The sequence below is a fragment of the Mytilus californianus genome, unplaced genomic scaffold, assembly GCF_021869535.1.
Source record: "Mytilus californianus isolate M0D057914Y unplaced genomic scaffold, xbMytCali1.0.p SCAF_10, whole genome shotgun sequence".
In the NCBI taxonomy this organism is placed as follows: Eukaryota; Metazoa; Mollusca; class Bivalvia; order Mytilida; family Mytilidae; genus Mytilus; species Mytilus californianus.
In genome coordinates, this window is record NW_026262582.1 from 30992386 (window position 1) to 31018433 (window position 26048).

The following is a 26048-nucleotide window of genomic DNA, read 5'->3' on the forward strand; positions in this document are numbered from 1 at the left end:
CCATGCAATAATTATTTATTTATTTTTTGCAAAAACGATATCTCTATCTACATAATTATAAACATACTGCCTTTGGATGCAGGTGTTAGGGTAGATTAACACAAGAGGGAAAAAATTATCACCGAAGTCGCGGGTGATACTTTTTTAACCGAGTGTGTTAATCACACTAACACCTTCATCCAAGGGCAGTATGTTTTTTTATTATACTGGATGTCTTATGATTCAAGTATGAACTATGTTAAAGGAGGACAATTGTTAAAAAATAAAGTCATACGGTGTAACGGCGAATTCCGACCTGGAAACATCAAATACTCGAGTTTGCTGTCGTAAAGACACACGTTGGATATGCCTTCAGCCAACACACTGGAACGTTTTCTATTCCAGATAATGGCGTTTACGTATTTATCTGGACAGTTGCCTCTGGTACATATAGTTTGATTTATTCTCAGCTGGAAGTTAATTCAGATCCATTCGGGGCCATTTTAACATCCAGCGATGATATTGGCGATTACCATTCAGTAACGGGAAGTGTAGTATCAGAATTAAATCAAGATGATGATGTCTTCATACGCACCAACCCTACTGATATTATAAAAGGAGAAATCAGGAGTGATTATGATATGCATACCAGTTTCAACGGATGGAAATAATAATAAAAATTTTAAATCGCGTTTTCAATAAAAAAACCTGTAATCTAATCTAATTCTCCAGTTTTATTACGGTGGTGCCCAAGGATACTCTCGAGTGAGAAGCAAGACATTTTAATCCATACTATAAAAAAGTTAAGACGTTATCAGTTGCTACGGCTGATTTTTTATTATAGGAAAATACTTTACTATATTAAAAGTGCTAAGGCATACTTAGAATCAATTAGTGGGAGATCAATAGTCAATACCATTTGTATTACTGCCTTTTTTTAGGAGAAAAAACATGTTTGGACGGTTGTTGGGATGCTTTGTAGTGGTGGTCGGGGGGTTATTGGTGGTGGTGGTGGTGGTTTTGGGGTGGAAGGGGGGGGGGGGGTGGGGGGGGGGGGGGTGGTTGATTACAAATACATTGTTGTTCCCAAAGCACTAAATTGTTATACCCTTTGTTCGCCTTTTACACAACCAAGATATTAAAATCAATATATGGGCATTAGAAATTCAGAAAACATAGGATGTTTAATGTTTAAGCCCAAGACAACAAAAAAGGTTAGAATACTGTTATATTAGCAAACACTATCCTTAACTTGGGATATCACGATGTTCAGGTACGCTATTGAAAAATTATTTTCAATGCGTCTGGCACACTTAAAAATAAAACTTGATAAATTTAGTGTGAAAACCTTCTTCAGAAAATTGAACAAGCTTGAACATTTGAAATCCAGGAATGTATAAATAAAGAGAAACGCTAGGAACAGTATTTTCTAAAGGGCCCTAAATATTACCTTGTCAACGTCAAAACAAAAAATGAGTCGAAAATTAGTGTACCATCTTGATGAAACTGGTAGAAATGGGGCTTTACCAATTCAACACTATAATTAGATCTTTGATTATTGTTTTATTGGTTTTAAAATTGATTTTGTTATCAAAGCTATGTTGAGCCAAACTGACTACCACTAGTTAATAAATATCAATTTGTATGTTCTAGTAAATGTTTGACAAAAAAGCAAGGTATAAAACTTTTGGTATTTTCAACTGATATTATCAAAATCTTGATTAATGCCGCTTTAATAAATTTCCTCAATTTTGCCCAATACTTATGTTCTATTCAAAGAAATGGCAGTAATGTTGGTTGATTTTCGGGAACAATAATAACAAAATTTCAACTAGATTTCGAACCCAAAGGGCATAGAAATATGGTCATCCCGGGACTGTTCCCATTCCGGCAGTGAAACCCGTGCTTAAGTAGGACGTCTGTTTAGTTATGCAGGATGCATAACTACACAGCCACGTCTGGTCATAATGGGGACGATAAATTTGATGACATTTTACAGAGAGTACCATGATTTTTGACGACAAAGAACTCTTGCAACAACCCTCTGACGAAACCGTTGGTGGCCTTTAACGTGGCAAATTATTTGTCACCTATTCAACATACAATGTACCCAATTTTCAAATGAAAGTTTAATTATCTCGCCCTAGCTTTATCTTATTCGACCCCAATCTACCTTGCAGACCATAACTCTTGTATTTGTTATTAATTTGTTCTCGTCTTGAACATGCATGACATATTTAACTGGACTCGACAAACAAACAACGCACGCCAAATGAAAGTAAAGGTTCATACTGGACTTAAAAGATAAAAAGGATAAGAGTCACTAGTTCTGAACAAATGCGGAATCAGTAATTCAGTCATTTGAATTGTATGTCGTACAAGTACCATGGATAATATTCTGACGTGTATTTGTACATTTGTAATTATACGATATTGAGTTTATAATATTTCGTTTTTAAGAAATATTTAAAGAAAAACTATTTTATAGATTAGTTTTGCAGTTAACTCTCTTTTACTTAATCTGCAACTTACAGGTTTTTCATTCCTTACCGATGAATACTATCTGAATGTACAAATGTATAGTGTTTTCAATGATGTGTTGAATTGTGCTTTCACAAACTTTTCTTATTTGGTGATTTTATAAAAAAAACATATTGTTTGTAATAATTGGGGCGACGTCGATAGTTATAACATGTCTATTTACAATTAAAAGAATAAAAGGATTAACAGCTCAACGATGCTTGTGTTTGATTTTCATTTATACGTGCTAGTTTTACATTCTAAAAATTCCAGCGTGGTGTTTGGTGGTTTGTCTTATCGTCTATTTTTCTTTATGACCATTGTGTTATCTTCACTTTTTTTTTATTATAAATCGTCCCTTTTGCATCTTCTTTCTTTTGAAATCCAATTTTCTAAATTGGAATATGACGTATGAATAAAATGTGTTCTGATTTCATGTAATTTATTTTGCAGAATATATATGTTAATGATTAAAAAAACAAGAGTTATTAATTTATGCCTAGTGAGATAATATGTTTGAAAAAAGCCTCTGAATGAATCTTGCTTCCTCCTACTGGATATATTTTTCGATATAGTCACTGTTATTTATCAGGTATTTAATGATTGGTTGAACACTTTCTACCGATTTTTGTCGAATTTACACTCCCATGCGTCATACAGGATGTATATCCATTCCAAATGAAAACTTGTACACTTATAGGAGATATAAAATACTGACCCATCTACTACAAATAGTAAATCCTGGTTTAACGGATATTTCTTTTCTAGTAAAATCATAAGACACAAATATCCAAAACATTTTAAGGAAAAAGCTAGAAAACGTCATGTCTTAAAGATAAAAGACGGTAGGAAAAAAAAAACAGCTAATAGAAATTCCACACTCCACAGATCTTATTTTTAACAAAGAACAATAAACATTTAGATTGTTGGAGAACAAAAGACACAGAATTTCGATTTTTTAAACTTTTCTCGTAAGATGTATTTTAATTACGTCGAATTCTTTTTTGCCATTGTATTGTCAGGTTTTCTCCGACATATGATGCTTTATTGTCTTTTTTTGTATTATCTGATTCTTTTGTTCCATAACGATTAAAAAGACTTTAATTTGTCATAAAGGAAATATAAAAAAAACAGCAACAAAATCCAGCAACACACATCAAAGGAAAAACGTCATTACAATCTTGTATACTAACCATAAAATCAAGCAAGAACTCATAAAAGATGGACTATAAACGACAAAAGCTACAAATCAAGGCATCAACATAAAGATGGACTCTAAACGACAAAAGCCACAAATCAAGGCATCAACATAAAGATGGACTCTAAACGACAAAAGTCACAAATAAAGGCATTAACATAAAAATGGACTCTTAACGACAAAAGCCACAAATCAAGGCATCAACATAAAGATCTACTTTTTGTACTTTTTGTCAAGAAAGATACTGACGATAAGGATAAATGACCGAATCGTTTTATTAACTGGCTTCTAAGGGAGCTACCATTTGATTTTTATGGGGGGCTTGGATGAAAAATTTTGTCCTGCTTTTTTTTTTAGTTGTAATCTCTGTCCTGCCTTTTTATTTTTTACTCTATTCGGTCCTGCCTTTTTTTTTACTAGTTTATCCTGAATTTTTTTACACAAATTGTCATCCTGTATTTTTTTTTACCAAGTTGCTCATCCTTCCTTTTTTTTTAAATCAAAACTCCTGTCCTGCCTATTTTTTTTCAAATTCATCCTAGCCCCCCCCCCCCCCCCCCCCCCCATAAAAATCAAATGGTAGCTCCCTAATTCAATTTTAAAATATAAAGTGATAGTATAAAAGAATATTATATAAGTTTAGATGAATTAAAGTAAACCCTAAAAAAGTTATGTAAAATTTGCTGAATCAGCATACATTCAAGTACCTATAACCAATAACGTATCTATTAAACGTTAAACAGTACATTTGTAGTTCATTGAAAAATTTCAAGAAATAGTTATGGACAAATTAGACAGCTTCGGTAGCACTTTATGTTTTCAAACGGAAGTGTAAACATATCGTATGAAGTTTTTAAGACAGAAAGAAACACTTTTATGAATCACTTGAAGATTTCAATGCATTTCTATGGTCAATGACCTCGTGTGATTATTTTATGTAACATCAAGGAGCGGAGTGACAAATTAACTGAAATACATTATACACATGTGACGATCAAATTGTGTTTCTAGTGGATGTTTTGTAAGTCGTGTGATGAGTATAATTTAATTTGGAAAAACACAAAAACAATATTAAATTTATTAATTTCCAACCACTTCAAACAGTCATGAAACAACCAGGACAATTACATAAACAGTTTGAAGATTCCCGTAAACTTTGCCTTGGATTAAACGACCACAGACAGCGTATCCCCTAGGTCTAAATGACAATATCATGGGGCAAGGGAACATATCTAAAACTTCTTCTCTTGATATCATGAATATTGTTGATAAAAGACAACGCAATCACAGGTCTCATGGCAAACGCATTAACCGCAATCAACGAAATAAACATCGTTCTAATTTTACACTTGCTGATTTTTTTATCTATATTTAAAAACAAACAATGGTAGACATCAATTATTATGTAAACTGGGTCAAATACTAATTAGTAAATTGCTTAATATTTATAACGAGTGTGATACAGTATCGTTTTTCAGTCCAAAATATGAGTGTACACGAATTATTACGTAATAGCCTTTTGTCACCATAGACTGTTCCCTCAAATTGACAAACCTGAAGATCATAAAAAGTATTTCATAAAAATAAAGTACATTAATAGAGGTATTGATTTTATTAATTTGTCTAGTATTTTTCATGAATCTACCGTTCAAAACTTTATACCTCCATATTTTGATAACATAGAACCACCTATAATTTCTTATTCGTATAAAAAAAAGTAGAAGTTTGATTTTTAATTATACGTCAGTTACATCAGACGTCAGTATAGAAAATAATGCTCCTTCGACATGTGACTGTGAAACATCAAAGTTTAGATATGTTCCCTATGGCCATGTAATTACAGGGAACCTCAATATCGTCCAAGACCGAGAGGTTATAAACTTACTGAAAAAAGGACTAAAGTATTGTCCACCGTCGAAAATAAATTGGGAAGAGTGTCGACAGGTTATTAAAGATGCTTTTTCATCCTATTGTAAAAAATGGTGTAAACGGGAGAAATCTGACAAAAAGTCACTTGATTCTTATTTGAATAAATGTCTGAATATTGTTGATATTCGCATATCACATTTCGAAAGTAATTTAGAAATTAATAAAAGAATATTAAGTAATAAGCCCATTTCTAGGATAAAAAACAGAGAGTCATATAATGAATACAATGTCACAGCCACAGCTCAGCTTAAGGCCTCTTCTGAACATTTGAAGGTCACTTCTATGTATTGGTTACCTAAACTACACAAAAAACCCGTAAAAAAACTAGTAAGTGTTCTACTACTAGAATTTCAGTGCTTTTAACGAGTTCCTTAACTACTATCAAAGAACTGATCATTAATTTGTGTAATAAAACATATGAAAATAGTGGAATTAACCATTTTTGAAGTGTAAAAAAATCTTTGGATGTTTTAGACAAATAACGTGCTTTTGATGGTCCTTTTGATTCGATTGACAGTTTTGACTTTAACTCTTAACACTATACTTCTTCACAATGTTATCAAACACAAGTTTTCCTTTTTAATTAAACTGTCGTTCGATAATCTAATTGCAAATTTGCTGCAACTCATAGAAAGCCTTTTTCTCAAACGAGAAAGGTAAATATGCTAGGTATACTTATTGGAGGTGTGACAACATTTTTGTACGTTTCGGCATTACAGTTTATCGACAGATTGTATGTATTCATATGGGCACCAATTTTATTGTATATTTTAGCCGAAAAAATATATACAAGAACTATTTTAAAAATTAGAAAATAATATAAGTTATTTTCTCTAAGTATATGATAAATTTGTTTAATTAACGCCGTTGTATACGTTTCTCTTCAGCTGTATTGTAAAAGAATGAGAAAAAAAAATATACGCAACCACCGATTTATATAATATATCGAACAGAACAATAAAAAAAAATATAAGCGTTTTATTATCATTATCATATTAACTGAAAATAATGCTTAAATATAAGGTAGTTATTTCTTCATAAGGTTAATACTATGAAATAACCAGTATACCAATATATCAGTTGATATTGTTATTGACAAACGCTAGATGGTTTAAGTGGGGACTAAAAAGTTTAAAAACCTAATATAATAAAACACAATAAAGACGTCTAAAAAATGGGTTAATGTCTGAAGATTGATAGAACTTTAACGGACTGATGTGATTTCCGAGTATCATCACTCAACGGATAATCCAATATTACAAACGCAATTATCTATAGCTACTAACTTACCAAATATCCTCTGATATGTCTCTGATTAAGTATTTCTCGTGCGTTATTACTCCCGCCAATACGCCAACTCTCGTTACCTGGTATCTATTTGAGATCTTATCCTGAGCTGGGTAGTTTACAATGGCTCATACCGGGAATCAGGCTACGCGGTATATCTAATTACCGTGTTGTACAATAGTAATATCACGTCCATTATACCATATTACACCCCCCTACACTTTGAAAGGAGTGAGTTTATTTCCTGTTCGAATATTCACTATCACTTTTTAGTCCACCCCCTCTGTTCACATCAGGGGGATAAGAAATCTAAATATATCCAACGTTGACATTTCAACGACACACATATATTTTTTAAAATTCTACAATTGCTCCGTCTTCGCTCTGCGGAGTTATTTCATAACTTACATATCATTCCTTGATATATATATTACACACAATCTATTTAATTCTGATGTAATTTCCAATCAAAATTTACAGCTGATTTGTTTTTGCTTTATTCTCTATGTCCACATGAATCTGCTCTATTTACATGTACATTATGTTATCTTGTCTTATATATTTCAAGTTACCTTGCGGTACCAGAGTCCTGGCAATATGGACATCTAAACTTTACCATAGTGTCAGCCAGCTCTGGTGTCAAATCTATACAAGCTCCATGGTACCACTCATCACAGAAATCACACTGTATCATAAACAGTCCATCATCTGGTTTTCTGCACAAACAATACAAGTCTTGATAAATTGCCCTTGTTACATCTTCGCCGTCCTGCAATCGGTGCTGGCACTGTTTTAGCCAGGGTGGTACTTCTCTGTCTTTACATGGTTTTAAACGGTCATGATTTATTGTCAGTATAGTCTTTTTTATTTTACCTTGTACATGTTGTACACATACGAAGATAATTTGGCACATACAAGTCCTGGACTTTTCCAAGGTGGATCAAATTTCTTCGCCCTACCTTTAATTTTTGCCGTGTCCAAAACATAAACTAAGTCTCCTATTTTGTTTTCTCTCTCTAGAATACGTACATCATAATCACGTTTCATGGTATTTTGTGTAGTTTTTAGCGTGTTGCGCGCTATTTCATGTGCGGATGTTATGGAATCTCGGAGTCTTATCACATACTCATCTTGTGACTCCTCCGTTTTAGCACCAGGTACATGTACGCTGTACAATAAACAAAAGGCTGGTTGGCCTCCCTTCCAAGCATCAACATGTTTGGCGTGAAACCAGTACTTCTGTCAACCGACGATCGAACAGCTCCTGCCAACTGTGCCAAATGTTCATCCCAATTTTCTTGTTGTTTTGAAACGAAGCAACGGACGGCTTCCATTAAGGTTCTGTTGCAACGTTCTTCTTGTCCGTTTGATGATGTTCTGTACGGAGTAGTTCTCGCTCTTTGCATTTGCAAGATTTCACAGATGGATTTGAAAAGTTTATTTTCAAACTTGCGTCCTTGGTCTGTAAAAACCTGAAATGGAAAACCAAAACGAGAAAAAAACTCATTCACAGCAGCTCTTTCAGTATGTTCCGCAGTTTGCGCTGGTAACGGAATACATTCCGTCGATTTGGAAAACTGATCAACCATAACTAGGACATGTGCATTCCCAAATTTCGTCTCTGGCAGTGATCCCAGAAAATCCAAGTGGACACGCTCCATCGGTGCACCTGCGTGAAACTGCGTTAGCGGACATTTTGCTTTCCTGTTCGGCTTTTTATGTAAATTGCAAGTACTGCATGTTTTGACAAAGTCTGTAATTCGTTGTGTCATACAATACCAATGATATTTTGCCTTGATTCTTAATGTGGTCCTATTCATGCCTTGGTGACCTGCAGCAGGAATATCATGACATAATGACATAAAGTCTTGGTGTTTTGTCCTTGTTGTTCAAATGTCTCAATATTCCATTATCATCTAAAAATCTAGAACAATATTTTGTTTATCCAATATGTCTTGGCTATCGGACTGCATCTGGATATTGTAGCCTCTGATTGCTCTGTCTTGTCCCTGAACCATACCAGTATTAACTCCAAATCTGGGACTTTAGACTGGTAATCTCGTAATTGCTCTGGTGAATAAGTACAAGCTTCTATACCTGTCTCGGCAATGGCATTTACATTTGGAAGGTCGAAATATGTCGTGTAAAATGACATACCAAGTAGTGTAGTGACTATTTCAACTGAACTGTGACAAACATTTTGGTTTGGGCCTACTGTATCTTGGTTGGTACTGTCCGATGATTTTTGCCGGTCATGAGATGTACCTAAATTTCCGGTAACATGACTTGTCACGTTCTGGTCCCCCTCTTGTGATATTGAACTATCTGGATCTAAGGATATATCTGGTCTAGCATTGTTCTTTATAATTAAATTTGTAGGTTGTGCATTGTCCTGTTTCAGTACACTGTTCTCATAAATCAAAGAACTTGGCAGTACTGTACTGTGGGGTACTGTTTCGTACGATTGCACATAAGTTTTACAGTCCTATTGTGAAGCTAATGGAATAACGTTATCTACGTCTTCTTGAAAACCAAGCCAACTTTGGTGAGCACGAGTACAATAATTGCATGCTCCACAGGGTAGATTGTGTTTTAGCACGTTCCCAGCTGCTTATCAATTCTGTGTACAGCTCAAATCTGGCAGACGTGATAATGCGTCCGCATTTTTTGTCTTTTTCCTGGCCTGTGCTTCATTGTCATGTGATACTGCCTTCGTTCCTCTAACAATCGAGCTAGTTGTCTTTGATGCTCTTTAAAGTGCAATAACCATGTTAAACTACTATGGTCTGTACGGACAATAAACTCTCTCCCTAAAAGGTAATGTCTATAATGTCTGGTGAATTTCACTACTGCAAGCAATTTTTTTCTTGTCGTGCAATATCGTTTTTGCTCATGGGTTAATGAAAAACTTCCGTAGGCAATGGTACGTTCTACACCATCTTGTACTTGTATTAACTCTGCACCAATTGCGAAATTGGAAGCATTCGGATCCAAAATAATATGATATATCCGCAAAATTCTTAATGAAAGTTCTATGATAATTATCAAAGCCAAGAAATTGTTCAACATCTCTTGTTGTAGTAGGTTCTTTCCAGTTGTTAACAACTTCAACATATTCACTGCCAATTGCCATACCATCTCTATTGATTGTTCTGCCTAAAAAGTCTATTTCCTGTTTGAAGAAATCACATTTCCTGGGTTTCAATTTTAGGCCGTACTCTCGAAAACGTTCAAAAACTGACCTCAAATTCTGTCAATGGTCTTCAAATGTCTTTCCCATTACTAGAATATCGTCCAGGAAGGCGATTACAACATTCCATGTTAAACCTCGGAAAACGAGATTCATTACTCGTGAATATGTGCCTGTGGCATTGAAAAGGCCAAAACTCATTCGGACAAAATGGAATAATCCATTGTTAGTGATGAAGGCAGTCTTTTCGTTGTCTGAGTCCTTCACTTAATCTGATAATATGCACTAGTAGCGTCCAATTTTGAAAACCAGTCGTTTTCCGCCAAAGTGTCCAAACATTCGTCTATCAAAGGAAGCGGATATACATCTTTTTTCAATCACGGAATTCAATTTCCGGTAATCAATGCACCAGCGCATGTTGCAATCGCGCTTGTGCACAAGTACTAGGGCAGATGCCCATTCTGATATAGATGGTTCTATTATACCTGCATCTAACATTTTTTTAAATGGTTTTCTTCTTCGAGTGCAAAACACATTGGTGTTCGTCTTATTCGTTGTTTGATAGGTCGCGCATCACCCGTATCAATCTTGTGTTCAATGTGGTTAAATGTTCCCAAGTCAAAATCATCTAGTACAAAAATATCAGCAAATTCATGAAGTAAATTTGCAACTTTGGACTTTTGGTGTTCAGCAAGTGTACTGGATTTATCCAATATGTTCTGCAACTGTTCCGGTAGTTTATTGTTATCTCTAGTTATTCCAGTTGTTGCTACTGACGAAGTGTGCCCCATTTCAACAACATCAGCTTCAATTGCTTCACCTGATAGAGTTCCCTTTTGCAAAACTATTTAGTTGTTCGTTACATTAAGTAAACTGATACATGACAAAGAACTAGCATTGTAATAAGCACGTGGGATTAACAAATCTATTTCTTTATCTGTTTCAACTATAAAATCAGTTAACTCGGCTGACAAATCAGACTCTAATTGTGCAACTGAATTTGGAGGTATGACTGTTCTATATGGAACGTTAATTTTTGCTACTCTTGCTATCGCGTTTACAGGCGGTACCAGTCCAACATGTCCATGTACCATAGGTAGTGCTTCTCCATTGATGAAAAAAATTAATTTTCTGCAGTCTAAAATTACTTTTGCTTTGACTAGAAAATCAAGTCCTATTAGCATGTTATTATCAATAGGCGCAACATAAATGTCTGTTCTATATGTTCTTTTGCCAATTTGTAATTCTACTAGTTCCACTACAAAGGCATCCATGTACATACCCCGCCCTGCTGCTTGCTTTGTTGTTTTTCTTTTTATGGGTGGTTTTTTGCTAAGAGATTCATAAACTTTGTCAGAAATTATTGTTACTTCTACTGCGGTATCTACTGCCGAAATTACAGACTGTCCGTGCACTTTTAAAGTAAATCGAAGCATAGATGCTGAGCCTAACTGGCAAATAGTTCCTCCTAAGTGTACAGGGTCTTGCATCTGAAGGCCAATTACTTTCTGTAAATTATTATTAGGCTCCTTAAAAATATCAGTTGTGGTAACTGGTGAATTATACAGAGTATCTGTAGATGTGGAAATGTCACATGTTTTCAACGGGGTTTTCCCCAAAACAAGTGTCTTGTTTATTTCGTTTGAAATAGTGTTTAACGTTAGGCTTTTAGGTGTGGTCTGAGTCAGGGTTCCGCCTCTTAATCTGACTCTTTCTTGTTTAAAGGTTCTGTATAACTATTTCCTGTCGTTGAACGTATTAATTCAGGACAATCTAGTTGTAAGTGTCCAAACTGATGACAGAAATAGCAGGCCATATTTACTAATTTTTCAGGCGGAACAGGTCTCCAGCGACTTCTAAATGGTGATTGCTGTTCACTGTCTTGCTTGATATCCGTGTTACGCCATTATTGGCGATTACCCTGACGGTTGAACTGCTGGATGGTCTTCATTTTGTGTAGGAAACTGTTTCACCTGCTGTTGTTAATGAAGCTGCTGTTTCAGATCTCCAATTTCCTGCTTATGAAATGCTTCCATAGCAGTCATCTTTTCTAATAATGTTTCCATTTGCTTCGACAATTCAGACTTTGTATCTGTCTTACCAGTGGCTTGAACAGCTAGGTCGCTATCATTATCATAACTAAGCTCATCATCATTTGAAGTTGGATCTTGTCTACTTTTTGGTTTACCAATTATTGCTGTATGATTATGTTGGAACCATTTTATTTGATCGATTGCTGCCTCTACATATGTTGGTCTTGGTGTGGCTCTATGTTGACCAGCTTCTTTATCTGAGCATCCCTGGCATATTTTCCAGATATCTTTTGTATACATATAACTATCAGGAAGAATTCTGAATGCTTTACAGGCTAACGAGAGAACTCGGTCTGCCCAATCTTCCAATTTCTCATTTTTATTCTGACTTGCACTCATAAACTGAACTTGCAAAGTCTCTAGCAAATCTTGAAAATTAAACCTTTTCTCTTATTTGTGAATTAAATCAAAATAATCCACACTTTGGTCTCTATCAATTAAATAAGCATAGTAATCACCAGCTTTACCATGTAAACACCAACAAATTTTGTCTTTTCGTTCCGTGGTAGTCCACGATAAACGATCAGCATACCTTTGAAACTTGGTGTAAAAAGTTTTCCAGCTTGACGATCCATCATACTTCAGTCCTTTTGGTATTTCTAGGTTCTTTGATTTTGGTTTCGCTATAAGTATTAATTGCGGCGATTCCCCATAACCTAAATATGGTCTTGGAGAGTACACATTTCTATTTGTAGTAGAAGAGTATGTTGGATTTGGTGTTCTCAAGGAATAACTGGTTCACTAAATATTTCTGGTGAAGGTACTCTCTGACGGATTATAGTTGATGGTGTATGTGATTCTAACTGTTGACGACGTCTTGGGACTGGAACTGGCCTTTGTAATCTAGGTTTGTCCTCATTGGTCCCTTGCTGCCATACCAATTGTTATGTCTGCTGTTGTGTATTTTGGTTACGTGAATAATCACGTTTTTCAATGTCTTCCTCAACATTTAATGTGGTACGTGGTTTAGTGTACCGTAATTCATCTGTTCTTTGAATGTTGTCTGGCTTAAACTGTCGATCACTTGAAACATCTTGAACTTTATGCTGGTCATCATACTTGGTTTGTAGTAATGGCTTTCTTTCATCAGGTCTTGACAATAATTTTGAATACCGGTGGTTCCCATACTGCAAAGTGTAATCTAATTGCTTGCCCATTGCTGAACTGGGACGTGATAACTCACGTTTGACTTCCTCAGATTCAGGTTTAAGCAAACATTCATCAGAAGGTGTGTCAGAATCTGAAAAGTCATTGATTTCTGCTTCTGGTCTTGCATATTCAGAATGAAACCCAGATGTTTTAACTTCGCCATAGTAAACACATTCTTGTAAATCATAACTGGACTGTGTCCGTGATTTGTATTCGTGTTGCTGTTCAACTGGTGCAAAATCTACCAAATTCATCAAAGTTTCAGTAAGTCGAAGTCTTGGTATTTCAGAAAGATGCTCAGGCTGAATATTACCATATGTCTCTCTCAAATAGACAATCTTGTCAGCTGTGACATTTCCAACACCAGGTAACAACAATAATTCATCATAAGAACAGCTATTAATCTTTGTACGCTCCTTCTGAAAAACTTAGGCTGCCATTATGTTAAAATAACAAAAATACAGTTCAATTAAATCACTGGTTGCTGAACCAGAAAAACAAATTAATGTGTATGCTATGTGGCTAATCCACAGAAAAAACCCAGCTAATTTGCACTGACAATGGGAATTCGGCTAATGTGCACGCAAAACGGCTAATTTTCCAGGTATTACCCCAACGTGAACAAAATAGAAAAAGTAAACTTTGTAAACTTTGTAATAACGCAAGTTTAATAATGCTTATATTATCTCCGTGTTCAAACACTTCATATATACCAAATATAGCAAAATTATAACTTCACAACTACTCGTGACGTAATCACTTCTGTGTCTCGATTAATTCGTCTTTTTAACACAGGAAACCCTGCTCGTCAAGCGCCAGTGATGTGATTTCCGAGTATTATCACTCAACGGATAATTCAATATTACAAACACAATTATCCGTTATATATAGCTACTAACTTACTAAATATCCTCTGATATGTCTCTGGTTAAGTATTTTTCGTGCGTTACTACTCCCGCCAATACGCCAACTCTGGTTAGCTGGTATCTATCCGAGATCTTATCCTGAGCTGGGTAGTTTACAATGGCTCATACCGGGAATCAGGCTACGCGGTATATCTAACTACCGTACTGTACACATAGTAATGTCACGTCCATTATACCATATTACACAATAGGACTATACAGGAATTTTCAAACTGCGCATGCGTTTTTATCTTATCAAATAAGATAATATAAAAAATACGGCTTAAAGACTACACTTTTCGAATGACACCTCAAATTGTTTTAGAAAATTTCACTCTTTCAGCTAAGTTTACTGCCTTATAAACATATATACGTGTTTCTTTTATTTTTTTGGTACATAAATCAGGCTGGTCCTTTTATACATTGGTATGCGCTATGGATTTTGCTGAAGGCCGTACGGTGACCTATAACTGCTAACTTCTACATATTTTTGTCTCTAGTGTACATTAGTAATGTATGTAATATTCATTCTACCGTTTTCCCAATGGGGTCACTCCATTTTTGGATTAATTAAGGTTCAATGCCAAACACTGTGTACATTATATACAGATGTACAAAGAAGTTTATAACAAACAAAATATTTGGAAGAAAAACCATCAAAACAGTACAGTAACGTGATAAACGATTCGTCATATCTGGATTCGTAGATTTGTGCTCGATACGTGAAATCTGCAACAGCTCTAATTAAAGGTATATTATATTTGTATAGGATCATGGGTTTACAGCAGTTGCGCTAGACTCCAATTTTAATTGACTAGGATTGTCGGTTTTCCTACCGAAGGTCGATGGTTATCACCGGTCACTCCGGCTTCCTCCACCAATAAATACTGACCGCCATGAAATAACACAATAGAGCTGAATGTGGCGTAAAACACCAATCAATCAGTCAATCAATATAGGATCATGGAAGATTTCTACTAAGATAATCTTAATACATCACTTGATGCTGTGACATTGACAACGTAACAGAAGGTAAGGTACAAAATACAATTGCCAATTGCGACTGAAGACTAAAGAAATCATGATAATAGAATAATGATTATCATGAAATACATTATTCAAATAATGCTTCCCACGAAATTGAAAAAAAAATCGCTGTTTCAGAATCTAATGTGTTCTGGGTAATGTTTTCACAAGGGTACATCAAAACGTTTTGATTGGCTTACAACGTACTAAAAACATGAGAATTTAACCAATGACGTGACGTTATTTTCATTTTGAGGTGCGAACAATAAAATTACCCACAATCCATTAGATTAAAAAGAGAAGTACATTTTATTTTTATCATAGATCGAATGTCAAGTAAGTTTATTAGCCTCAAAGATACGCCAAAACATTTAAAAAGTATAACAAAGATAACAATAAGTTTTATTAGATTGTCTATGACTGATTGGTATGTTTGTAGATTTTTCTTTAACAACATGAGAATTTTCTCACATCACGACAATCCTATTACCAGGACGTCTTCAATCTACTCGTGTTGATAACATAATCGGGTCTTCATTAAGAATTATAAAAGTTTGACGGGTTCTCAATATCCATGTTCAACAAAACATTTTCTTTGCTGCATCAACTTAGACATATATTTGATTATTGTATTATTGGCTGCTAACAAAGAGACCTTCATTTGATTGATAGCTCTAAACAATATAGTAAAGGACCTTGTTGTTCGTTTTGTCGTCTTATACTGTTGTTTATTAGATTAATTTGCCGTAAGAAGACACTGAACGGTGATATTCAGTAATGTATAGTTGTGTTTTGTCCTTAAAAACAAAACTAAATGAGTTCAAATCAAGTAGTATAAATAGTTGAGTACGTTCGTGCAGTTTTTTTCCCCAAGGTTATCTGCGTGACTTGTAGATTGGTATGCATTACAAGTTTCAGGTGTTAAAATATTATAAATACATATAAGAATAAGAAGATTGTGATTATAAAACATATTCAATATAAAGAACATTTTTATACGAAGTAAAGGCAGAAACACGCTCCTAACAGTTGACATATGCTTTTAACAGGCACCTAACATGCACCTAACATTGGACTATAAAAGGTTGAAATTGTGACACATGCTCCTAACATGCATTTAGCATTTGGACTTAAAGGGATAGAACTAGTGACACATGCTCTTATCATTTGACTAAAACGGATAGAAATAGTAACACATCCTGCTAAAATTTGGACTTGAAATTGATGAAATAGTAACACATGCTCTTAACATGCTCCTAACATTTGGACTAAAAAAGATTAATATTAACATAGAATCCAGACTAGTAATGGGGAGGAGGAAAGGAAACACTCATGACATATGATTCTAATTTGTCGATACTGAAGAACACATCCTTGAAGACCTTCAACAATAACAACAATAAAGACATTTTAATTCGTTTAAAATGTTTTACATTTCGTAATGTCGGGGCATTTATCGATGACTCTACGGTATGTGTTTTGCCCATTGTTGAAGGCCGTATATGGTGACGTATTGTAGCTTACATCCACGTATTTTGGACTCTGATGGATAGTTGTCTTATTGGCAATCATGTCACATCTCTTTATTTTATGGAGAAATACAACTGAAATAATGATGCACTAAGTTCTTAAAGTGTTGTTATCGCATATTAACGTTTTCATTTTCTGTACAAAGAAAAATCCCCAGGGCAGTTCTATAAAATTCATTTCATTCGATGATCATTCAATGCTTATTGTCCAAACTTGGAACAGAGATATTCCAATAAAGCGTTGGGTCGTTATATTCGTTGCTTTTTTACATTCATCGTTTGGTTTTTCGTCTAGACTCTGAACATATCAAATAAACTCTATGGTAGTATTTATGAGGGTCTGGATGGGGTTTTACATAATAGAGAATAAAGGGCAAGAAGCAAAGAATAGAGAAAAATGGACCCACAAAATAAAGAATAGAGAATAATGGGCAAAAAGTATAAAGAATAGAAAAAAAATGGCCTAAAAAATAAAGAATGCAGAAATTTAGGACCCACCCAGACCCTCATGTATCTTGTACTTTTTTCTACGATCATTGATTTGATCATCTGCCTCTACATCCTATCATTATTGCAAAAGGTATCATCAAAACAAGTTTATCTCAACATCAGTTTCTAATACATGTAATTAACACCATTTATAAAATCAGTCATATCAAAATTACGAGAAAAGTGTGAAAATTAGATTGTTTATATTACATTTTGGTACAACGGAGTCAACGAAACTGAAAGTGTCTGGTAGCTTTTAAGATTTTTTTGTTCTATAATTAATGTTTATATTGCAATTAAATGACACTTATATTTGTTTCCATGATACAACGACAAACTGCTTGCTAATGTTAACTACATTGAGTTTTCTGTGAATAATATTGTCATAGCTATTAACTACACCTACAACAATAACAACTCACCAACAAGAAGAGAAATTGAAAATAGGAGAAGCATTGTTATCCAAATTATAGAATCATTAAGACCGGAAAATGAAAAAAAAAAAAACAACGTAAGCTTAATAAGGAAAAAACACACGTTACTTACGCCATTCTTATAATCTAACAATGAAGAAACATTTTAATTTAATTATATTGTAGTCTCTCATCCATGGAAACTAGAGCTGATCGCAAAGTTGAACTACCCCCTCCCCCCTCCTTCCCCACCCAAATCCCTTTCCGAACATGCATTTTAGGAACTGAATTATGGGATACTTACTGTAGTTTTGTCCATATCCTGTGTGATATTCAACCGATTTTTCACTGACAAAGTTTTACTGATATCAATGTAAAAGGTCAAAGCTAAAGTTACATCAACCTTTTTGTCGGATCATAGTTAAAATTCAAGGTCACACTTACTTAATTTTAGTTCGTGATACACCATCTTCCATAACGCATCTACATAGCATAGTCTGATTAACCTATATTCTACAGAACAACAGTTATGCCCCTTAGACAATTCAGACAAGGTTTTAGTGTCAAAGTCAATGTCATAGTGACCTGATTTTGGTAAGTGAAACCTCGCCTTCTAATGAGTCATACACAAAGTCATACCAAGTCTGACACAAATCAGACAGGGCATTACTATCATATGGTCAAAAGTCGAAGTCCAGGTTACAGTAAAATGATTTTGGTATGTGCCACATCGTCTTCCCATGATGGATCTGCATGCCAAAGTTTGTCATCCTAAGTTTTTTTCTAAGGTACAACTGCCCATTATACGAAGCAGGATGGACAGACATACAGAGCGACAAACAGACTGACTGACAGACAGCCGGACGGACAAAGTTATTCATATATACCCCTTTTTGTTAACTGAAATATAATAACACTTTGAAAAGTTGTGCGTCCGATACGTTCTATTTTATAAATTAAAGAGATGTGGGTTAAAGGTCAGTATACAGTCGTCATCAATGGACAATACATTAAGATCATAGTCATCTCAAGGCTGGAAAAATCAAGGATAAATTTATCCAGAAATACCAATAATTAATTTTGCTATTAACACTGAATACCTTACATAACAAATACTACCACTTCAGTAATAACTTAAAGCAACAATAGTATTTATAATGCAAGGAGTAATGGTCATCATTATTATTATGTCTATCAAAAGTTATTCGTTAATTACAAAGCGTCTGTGATTTCTATTTTTGAGATATTTCATCTATAGTTCTTCATGTCCCCTCTACTAGAGGCTCTACATTTCGATTATTTCTAATAAAATTCTACCAAATCCTGGTATATTGATATTTTTATCTTTTTAAATCCATCGATGAGATGAAAACTAATACAAAGAAAGTTGTATTGTTATTTATAGAAGAAAACAACTTTATCAGTTATAAGACGCAAAGAAGCCACAGATCAAATCAAACAAAGTTTTAAAACTCTAGCTAGATAAAACATGTTTTGCTAATGGATTACCTATATTGTATAAAAGAATAATACTTTAAATGGAATGCCTACAAATTTAACTTATAAAGACGGGGACTATGTATATTGAAACACTAAGTAAACACTATAGGAATTTAGTAAATTGTATTCAGGGGTTATATTCTGCTTAAAGAAACCTTATGTATGACAACTTCTGAATCTAAAGAAAAGGAGATCAAGGGTGAGTCAATGAGATTTCAAACCTGCAACACAAAAATATAACTGGTATCTTAATTTTAAAGTTCGTGTACAAGAAACACGGCTTAATATAAATGAAACCGAAAGGAGATAACTGTATCTAATTTGAAGCTTGACCTAGATAGTTTTATTGCTTTTGCTACAAACAAAATTAATACTGTTGGCTGCTTGTTGTGTTTACCGAAGTTTGAAACAATATAATAACTAGTATGTAAGTACTAAAGCAAACTGATGCGTTAGGGGATGGAAACAAGATAATAACTAGAATGTAAGCACTAAAGGGAACTGATGCGATAGAAAAAAATGGAAATCAATTCATGTTAACACTGGCATTATTATTCACCCTCTTTATACTGTGTTATTTTCTGAAAGAGCTGCTGTATTCAGCTGTTTAGGATTCTGAATGGTATATAGCATCATTGCTTATTTTGAACCAGAGGGTTTTATAGACATGTTTTATGTCATTGGGCTTGAAAGCTGGGCTTAAAAATAAATATAGTATGCAGAAGGAACATTTGTCATTTCGGAGCCCTTTGTAGCTGACTATGCAGTATTGGTTTTACTCATTGTTTAAGGCCGTACGGTGACCTATAGTTGTTAATTTCTGTGTCATTTGGTCTGTTGTGGAGAGTTGTCTCATTGGCAATCATACCATATCTTATTTTTATATTACATATGACAGTATTTATCATATCTTCTATGTAAGGCATGTAGTTATGGATATGAGGTAATAAGATTTGTGTTGCTGATTCTCACGTTCTTCTTAGGGTAATAGTGATCTTTCCAAATTGATTAATATCATTAGAAACTTTATAAGCTGGAACAACAACATACGCATTTTGCTAGGTGATCAAGAATCCACAACCTTTGGTTCTAATTGAATCGTATTTTACGTAGTTTTCGATCCGATTAAAATACAGATCATATGTCAAAGCTTTGATTACAAGGAACTGAAAACGTTCCGTTCTACTTTCTGTTTTAAAAACCTACCGGATCCTCTGGTTTTAATGAATTAATACACACCTTCTAAATTAGAAGGCTAAGATTTCATTGGCTGATGTAATATTCACAAGAACAGAAAGTAAAACAGACTGTTGTCAGATCCTTGTAAGCAAAGCTTGGACACACGCGCGATGTAGTAATCTCCAAGAACGTGACATCGTATCCAATTAAGACCAAGATCAAAAGGATCCGTATTTTAATCAGAGTGTGTAGTTTTTCGTTTAAGACATGGTGTTGTCTCTTTTTGATGAAGTTAGTATCTTCTTTCTTTTATTGATTTCGTCTTTGACTGAATTATAAGTTGATGGGGATAGATTTCGGGGAAAAACCAAGAAATATATGAATGTTGAACATGCAAAGCTGAGGTCACAAGTACTAAACTGTCCCACAGAACTTTTATTTAGTATTTAGTATTTAGACGAAAGACAAATCTAAACCATATAAGTTTTGAAACATAAATTGCTCATGTAATTTTTCTGCATAGATATAAGAAGATGTGGTATGAGTGCCAATGAGACAAATCTCCATCCAAGTCAAAGTTTATAAAAGTAAACCATTATAGGTCACAGTACGGTCTTCAACACAGAGCCTTGGCTCACACCGAATAGTAAGCTATAAAGGGACCCACAAATTACTAGTGTAAAACCATTCAAACGGGAAAACCAACGGTCTAATCTAAATAAAAAACGAGAAACGAGAAACACTTATGAACCACATCAACAAACGACAACTAATGAACATCAGATTCCTGACTTAGGACAGGTGCAAACAAATGCAGCGGGTTTAAACGTTTTAATGGTACCAAACCTTCACCCCTTTTCTGAAACAATAGTGTAACATCACAACATACATGTATGTCAAAACATATGTTATATAATTACCAATGAGACAACTATTTACCACCACAGACCAAAGGACGAGGATTTAAACGTCTTAAATAAATATCATCGTTCGGCCTTCAACAATTAGCATCATCCATACTGTGCAATAAGATACAAAATGCCTGGGCGTGGCATAATATGAAGCAATTCAAAAGAGAAATACTCAGTATAATTTATGCTTAATCCATTAAACAAAAAAACAAGTATAGCAAACAAAAACGAAAAAAACTGAATTACAGTTGCCTGCTTGCATCAACAACATAAAGAAGGAGCATGGTGAGATAGTGACGTTATCGCTCAAACCTTCCTTATCATAAAGAAGGAGCATGGTTAAATAGTTATGTGATCGCTCAAACCTTCCTAAGCATTAAGAAGGAGCATGGTTAGATAGTTATGTGATCGCTCAAACCTTCATTATCATAAAGGAGAAGGATGGTTAAATAGTTATGTCATCGCTCAAACCTTCCTTAGCATTAAGAAGGAGCATGGTTAGATAGTTATGTCATCGCTCAAACCTTCCTCATCATAAAGAAGGAGCATGGTTAGATAGTTATGTGATCGCTCAAACCTTCCTTATCATAAAGGAGGAGGATGGTTAAATAGTTATGTCATCGCTCAAACCTTCCATAGCATTAAGAAGGAGCATGGTGAGATAGTTATGTTATCGCTCAAACCTTCCTTATCATAAAGGAGGAGGATGGTTAAATAGTTATGTCATCGCTCAAACCTTCCATAGCATTAAGAAGGAGCATGATTAGATAGTTATGTGATCGCTCAAACCTTCCTTAGCATAAAGGAGGAGCATGGTTAAATAGTTAAGTGATCGCTCAGACCTTCCTCATCATAAAGAAGAAGCATGGTTAGATAGTTATGTGATCGCTCAAACCTTCCTTATCATAAAGGAGGAGCATGGTTGAATAGTTATGTTATTGCTTAAACCTTCCTTATCATAAAGGAGGAGCATGGTTAAATAGTTATGTCATCGCTCAAACCTTCCTTATCATAAAGGAGGAGCATGGTTGAATAGTTATGTTATTGCTCAAACCTTCCTTATAATAAAGGAGGAGCATGATTAAATAGTTATGTGATCGCTCAAACCTTCCATATAATAAGGAAGGATCATGGTTAGATAGTTATGTGATCGCTCAAACCTTCCTTATCATATAGAAGGAGCATGGTGAGATAGTGACGTTATCGCCCAAACCTTCCTTATCGTAAAGAAGGAGCATGGCCCACGGTTAAATAGTTATGTGATCACTCAAACCTTCCTTATCATAAAGAAGGAGCATGGTGAAATAGTGACGTTATCGCTGAAACCTTCCTTATCACAAAGAAGGAGCATTGTTAAATAGTTATGTGATCGCTCAAACCTTCCTTATCATAAAGAAGGAGCATGGTGAGATAGTGACGTTATCGCTGAAACCTTCCTTATCACAAAGAAGGAGCATGGTTAAATAGTTATGTGATCGCTCAAACCTTCCTTATTATAAAGAAGAACAATTTTTAATTTTCTTTGAAGTAGTGTGTGGAACCTTTTAACAGATGTCGTGTATCAATTCATTATATAAGCAAACACTACTGCACCGGAAAAAAATAACGCAATAGAAAAGGTATTGCTGTTTTCGTTTAAAATTTACAGTGAGGCTTTAACCATGGAATATTATCTGTAATCTCATTTCACTCACTGCTTTGTTTTTTTGTACTCTTGCCAATAGTCTATTTGCCAATTACCGATTTGATTCTGTTATTACACACTTTTAACACAAGTTGGTTCCCTGTGCGTATGGGGTAGACTGGTTCTAGACCGAGTTAAATGTGTTGCTGTCCACGAAATAAAATTGAGAATGGAAATGGGGAATGTGTCAAAGAGACAACAACCCGATCATAGAGCAGACAACAGCCGAAGGCCACCAATGGGTCTTCAATGCAGCGAGAAACGAAAAGCATGACTAGTTGAAAGTGAGATATAGGCGCCGCCGTTTATACCAACCTTTACTTGAAATAACTATTTATATCGAAAGTGTTTAGCTTAACATATCAATAAATGTATTTAAAAGACACTTACAGATTACAAACATTTGTACAGATACATTTGCTCTTTTCGTTAGCTTTTCATTGTGACGGCCAAAGAAAATTTATGTACCGTCTAAGAGAGACAACTCTTACAAATGGATCTCTATTTACTCGGTCAAGTACGTAATTGACAAAAAGACTATTGTATTGGTTGAGCCCTGCCACATTCTGTATATGCCTGTCCCAAGTCAGGAGCCTGTAATTCAGTTGTCATTTGTTGCTGTGTTACATATTTGTTTTTCGTTCATTATTTTGTACATAAATTAGGCCGTTAGTTTTCTCGTTTGAATAGTTTCACATTTGTCATTTCGGGGCCTTTTATAGCTGACTATGCGGTATGGGTTTGCTCATTGTTGAAGGCCGTACGCTGACCCATAGTTGTTAATTTCTGTGTCATTTGATCTCTTGTGGAGAGTTGTCTCATTGGCAATCATACCACATCGTCTTTTTTATGTATATTGTATTATCTGTTTTTGGTTTACACTTTAAATTGTATTGCACTTTTAGTATCTGTTGTATAGTCCTACGGAAATGTTCAAAAAAAAAAACTACACAAACTGTAAGAATTTTGAACAAAGTATATTCAAAACATAACAATACATAGTGTTGTTTAAACATAACAGTACATAGTGTTGTTTAAACATAACAATCTTAGTGTTGTTTAAACATAACAATCTGAGTGATGTTTAAACAACACAAATTTAGTGTTATTTAAACTTAACAAACTTAGCGTTGTTTAAACATAACAGACTTACTATTGTTGTTTAAACTTAACAAACTGAGTATTGTGTAAACTTATCAAACTTAGTGTTGTTTAAAAATAACAAACTTAGCCAAATTATATTCAAAAGCAGAATCATAATACAGTATATCAAAAACCTGCGAAGGCTACTCCAAATTGAAAACTGAACATTTTTTAGATTCCCAAAATGATGGAGCGAGCGAATCCGAAATACTAAGCATCAATTTGGCGTGGCCTTAGAAATACGCTTTGTTTGATTCTGAAACATTTATTGAATACCTTTCTAAACTCATTAACAATGTCATTAAAATATAAATATATGATAAGATATACACAACGTGAATTTTACAATCTTTCTATATTAACGAGTTTTATTTCGATGATTAAACCCTTTTGATAAACCAACATCCAAAAACAATCTGTCGTATTTGACACGGTGTGGGCCATGTTAAATATAAATGTCACGTGATATTTACAGTTTGACAATTTATGAAGAAGCATCAAGATGAAATTAAAGACTACCCTTCGATTGCAGCAAAAGTGATACGTATTCATGTAAAAAGTCTAAAAATCAAGATTGTTCATTTATTTACAATTATCGATAACAAATTATCATGGCACTCTTTTTTTGGCTGTTTCCTTCTCTATTCTTTTCAGTACATAACAGTTACCGGAACTCGGTTCTGTCCAAATGAGAACATCGCAGTTTTCGAAAATGGAAAAAACATAGTATTCATTTTCTTATAGAGATACATATAAGTGTCAGCTTTCATTACCTAGTTTTTTCTGGTAGCGCACTCTTAACAACACACTATATAATCCGAGTGACAAAAGAAACTCAATACCTATACAAGCATTTTCTTGCGATTGTGTAGCAGTTGGTGGCGAGTAAAGACGTCGAGTATTTCTTCGGTGTATTCTGAGTTTTCAGACTAATTGTAATTACAAATGCGCTAGTGAAATTGGTAGTGAGTAAAGATGGCGACTGTTTCCGCGTGGTTTTCAGAGTCATGAGACCAATTGTAATTACAAATGCTATTATGTAGTTGGTGGCGAGTACAGATGGCAACTATGTCTTCGGAGTCTTCTGAGATATCAGACTAATTGTAATTACAAATGCGACTGTGTAGTTGGTGGTGAGTACATATGGCGAGTATGTCTTCCACATGCAGATTTGACGGTGTTAAAATTGAAGAGCAGGAAAATAAACGGGTTGGCAGCACTGTTGAGGGGTGCTAAACTTTGTATAAAAGTATTTATAGCAGTAATGTGTTGTGAAGTTGGATCTGGGATTTGTTGGTACACAAATAATAGGTCAAACACGAAATAAGGACTCCAACAGAAAATGAAAGCTGAAAACGATAAACATTAATATAAAAATACAACCTTTATTATACGTGAAAAATATACATATAGTTATTTTCAACTGTATTATTAAAACAAACTATTTGTCACATTTTTTAAAAAGTGTTTTTATATTTGCATGCTTTATTTTGTTTGTTTTACTGTGCGGTATTTTTTTTTGGCGATTCCATTTATCCTTTTTTATGTATGTCAACTTGAAAATTTAAGTTGTGTTGTATCATATTATTGTTCCTGAGAGTACAGAGATTATTTTTATTTTGTTCCCATAAACTACATATTTACATTTTTATTCTATTTGCTTTATCATCTTTAAGTTAGACATCTTGTTTATATTATAATCTGGTTTTACAGACGCTTCAATAGAATTTTATAGTATTATAGCATAGAATTTACTATTTTAATGGTTTTTTTTAATTCAAACAAAAGCCCATTTGTACATTGTTGTTGCGACTAGTCTGTGTGTTTAGTTTTTCTTTTGTTGCTAAGTCCTATAAATTTTCTTAGTGTTATTTATCCTTGTAACACAGTTAACTACTCGTTATACTATGAATCAGCTTTTGAA

At 34.3% G+C, this 26048-nt stretch overlaps 1 protein-coding gene across 1 annotated transcript in view; it reads right to left on the minus strand.

Moving 5' to 3' along the window:
* Window positions 1-23939: 23939 nt before the first annotated feature.
* Window positions 23940-26048, minus strand: part of LOC127717932 (cardioacceleratory peptide receptor-like) — a 90779-nt gene continuing 88670 nt past the window's right edge. The window contains exon 7 of the mRNA XM_052223808.1: window positions 23940-25473. Within this exon, the coding sequence (XP_052079768.1) occupies window positions 25232-25473 (242 nt within the window). The 3' untranslated portion in view covers window positions 23940-25231. The remainder of the gene's footprint in view (window positions 25474-26048) is intronic.